The sequence below is a fragment of the Garra rufa genome, unplaced genomic scaffold (genome assembly GCF_049309525.1).
Source record: "Garra rufa unplaced genomic scaffold, GarRuf1.0 hap1_unplaced_810, whole genome shotgun sequence".
Taxonomy (NCBI): domain Eukaryota; kingdom Metazoa; phylum Chordata; class Actinopteri; order Cypriniformes; family Cyprinidae; genus Garra; species Garra rufa.
In genome coordinates this window covers 1-2,820 of record NW_027395075.1, presented here as the reverse complement: position 1 = coordinate 2,820, position 2,820 = coordinate 1, and the positions used below count along the sequence as shown (strand labels likewise).

The window sequence follows — 2,820 nt, the reverse complement described above, 5'->3', positions numbered from 1 at the left end:
GTTAAAATACAGCTATAAAAAGATTAGTTCAAATGTAAAAAAGGCTTGTGTAAAAATACAGCATATGGAAAAGAGCCCTTTGGCATCCAGGATAACTTTAAGAATGGTATCCTACTAAGTGGGGAAAATTTTCTAATTAAAAAGTAGGTTGACAAATAGCCTCAAAACCAATTAACAAATCTACACAAGGTAAAACAGACTTAATCACACACTTTCATATTGACCTTCATGTTAATATGGATAAACAGTTTGTGCCAACCAAAACTCGATTGACGGCAATAATCACTGGTTTAAAAAAAAAAAAAAAAAAGGCATTTCAACATTTGATTTTTGTTTACTTTTATAAAATAAATGTGTGTTGGTGCTAAACAATCATTGTAGTCTGGTTTTGGATGAAGCACAGGAAAGCCACAGTTAAGCAAAGGAAAAAGAAACAACAACAACAACCAGTACTGCTTCAACCGTAACCCAACTGAAAAGTTTACTATCTGAAAGACATGAAAAAAACTAAAAATGTAGTTACTTTACCTTCATGTACTTGTCCTTTTTCATATTTCTCTGTTTGCTACTCATTTCAGGACTTCTCTCAACGCTTCCATCAGTTGTGCTTTCATTTTCTTTTCCTACAACTGATATAATGCAAACAAAGAAAGAAAGCTGAGTTCAGAGCAGCACACAGCAGGTGCACAGTGACACAGCTGAGCAGCAGATAAGAGTGTTTCTCAAAATGTTTATTCAACCATGCAACATTATAAAAGCATGCTTTATTGTGAAGGATTTCTCAACTAACAAAAAGGATATCCCTTGCTTTTAAGTATAAAAAATGTAAAGAATTTCATCTTATCACAGTTTAGCAGGGACCTAGATTGCATTGCATAGCCACAGAGTACAATTTGATACAGCTTTTGGGGTGAACATTTTCACCTAATATACAGCTTTTACATTTTCATACTTTTCACATACATACTGCCTCGTCTTGCTTTGTGAATTTATAAACTCAGCTGTGTTTAGAGCTAAGCAGGTTCCAATTTAATCATAATAAAGTAAAATAAAATAAAACAAAATTCACATACTTTTTAAACTCATCCGTCTCTTTTTAACTGCAGTTTTGGGGTCAGGGCCAGTTTCAAGACAGTTCTCTATTTGCTTCACATTAACCACTGAGGATGACACAGGAGAAGTAGCCATTGATGTCTTCTTTTCATTAGCAGGGCTGAGCTCAGTTGAGGTTTTACGCTTCTTCCCCACAGAAAGACCAGCAGAGCTCAGCCTAGTTTCTGTCCTCGGTTTCTTCGACGATGCCTCAAGTTTTATTTCTTCAAACCTGAGCAACTCAGACGTCTTCACAGACAAAGATTCAGGCCTTGGTTCATGTGTCTCAGGAGCAAGGTCTGATAGGCCAACCAACTCTTTAATGTCAATTGTTTCATGTTTTCGTTTTTTACCACATAATTTCTTCCCCTTCCTCTTTTCTGACTCCTCCAGGTCAAAAGTGGGCATGTGCAATTTTTCCGAGGTAGAACCAAATAAAACAACCCTTTGTTTAAGGGCATTGTTGGCTGGTGAAAAGTAGTCTTCAAACACCTCACCATCATCAAGATCTCTACTAGGAAGAACACCAACTGAGTTGACTTGATGTTGAAATTTAAGAGCAGGCTTGGGAGTTACGGATCCATCACTTTCAGTTTCTGTAAAACAACTGCTTGATGAAGCTGGCATCTTGGAATATAAACGTTTGGAGTTGGTCTGCAGTTTTTTGGACTGTTGTATAGTTTTGCTGTTTTTGTGATTTATTTTTGTCAGGCTTTCAGGCAAGGAACATTTAGGTCTTTTAGGGCTGGCAGACAAAACTAAAGATATTTCACTGTGTTCAGTTTGTGATTTGAGGTGTGAGCTTTGTTTTCTTTCTGAACAGGTTTTATTAATGTAACTCTCTAAAGTTGACTGTTTCTTTCCTCTAGTGTTGTTCACTAAAGACCATCTTGATCTGGAAGATATAGGGGAGACTTTACTATTAGTTTCAATGCCGGCCAGGTTGCACATAACCATGGCAGTGTCTGCTTCAGGTGGTGTTTGTTTTTTTGGTTTACTTGTCATTTTCTTATGACAGTTATGTTTTTCTTGTTCATCTCTTTTCTTGGAGGAATGATAGTGAGAGGTTGTGAAGCAATCCAAAGGCTCTTCCTCTGTAAAAAAATAAATAAATAAATAAATAAGTTTAACATTTTTAGTTCTACATAATGCAAAAAGGTTTCTAAGGCAATTATTCTACTGAAAAAAAGACTTTTGTTTCTCCAAACCTAGGTTTTGCAAGAAAGACAAAGTTGATGATGCCCCAAGAGATGGTCTTAAAGGTGAATCACATCCTGAGCCAGGCTCCAGCATCTGTGAGGCTGAGGGGCAAGACAAAATTAAATAAATACCTGAAAGAGAGGTTTATTTCTACAGTATATACAGATTCTGTAGGGTGTGATAATTCATTTATTTTTCACAATGTATTTATTAAAAATAAAAACTTAAAAATAATTTGGGTAACATGTGCAAACTATTAACAACAGAGGGTGGCAATATTCTCCAGCACGGTATGGGGTACATTCCTGCAGCCAAGAAAGAATAGGGGAAGTTTTTAGGAATCCTATTTTCACCGTTTCATTAGCCACTATAGGCAAATAACTAAAAGACTAACAAAGTGCAATAAACTGTTAAAGTTTTACACTGATCATAACAGATTAAAATAATATGATAAACACCAGTACAAATATCAGTTTGAAATATTAAGCAGGACTGTTTTTGTACAGGTAAATTAACCCAAAACGAATG

The 2,820-nt window shown here is 35.7% G+C and overlaps 1 protein-coding gene across 1 annotated transcript; it reads right to left on the bottom strand.

Annotated features, from left to right (window-relative positions):
- Positions 1-519: 519 nt before the first annotated feature.
- Positions 520-2,393, bottom strand: mcph1 (microcephalin 1; the record flags this gene model as incomplete). Its single annotated transcript, XM_073833088.1, has 3 exons — positions 520-629; positions 1,074-2,186; positions 2,301-2,393. Coding segments are annotated over 3 exons (1,316 nt in total), but the record flags the coding sequence as incomplete, so codon positions are not given.
- Between the last annotated feature and the right edge of the window lie 427 nt (positions 2,394-2,820).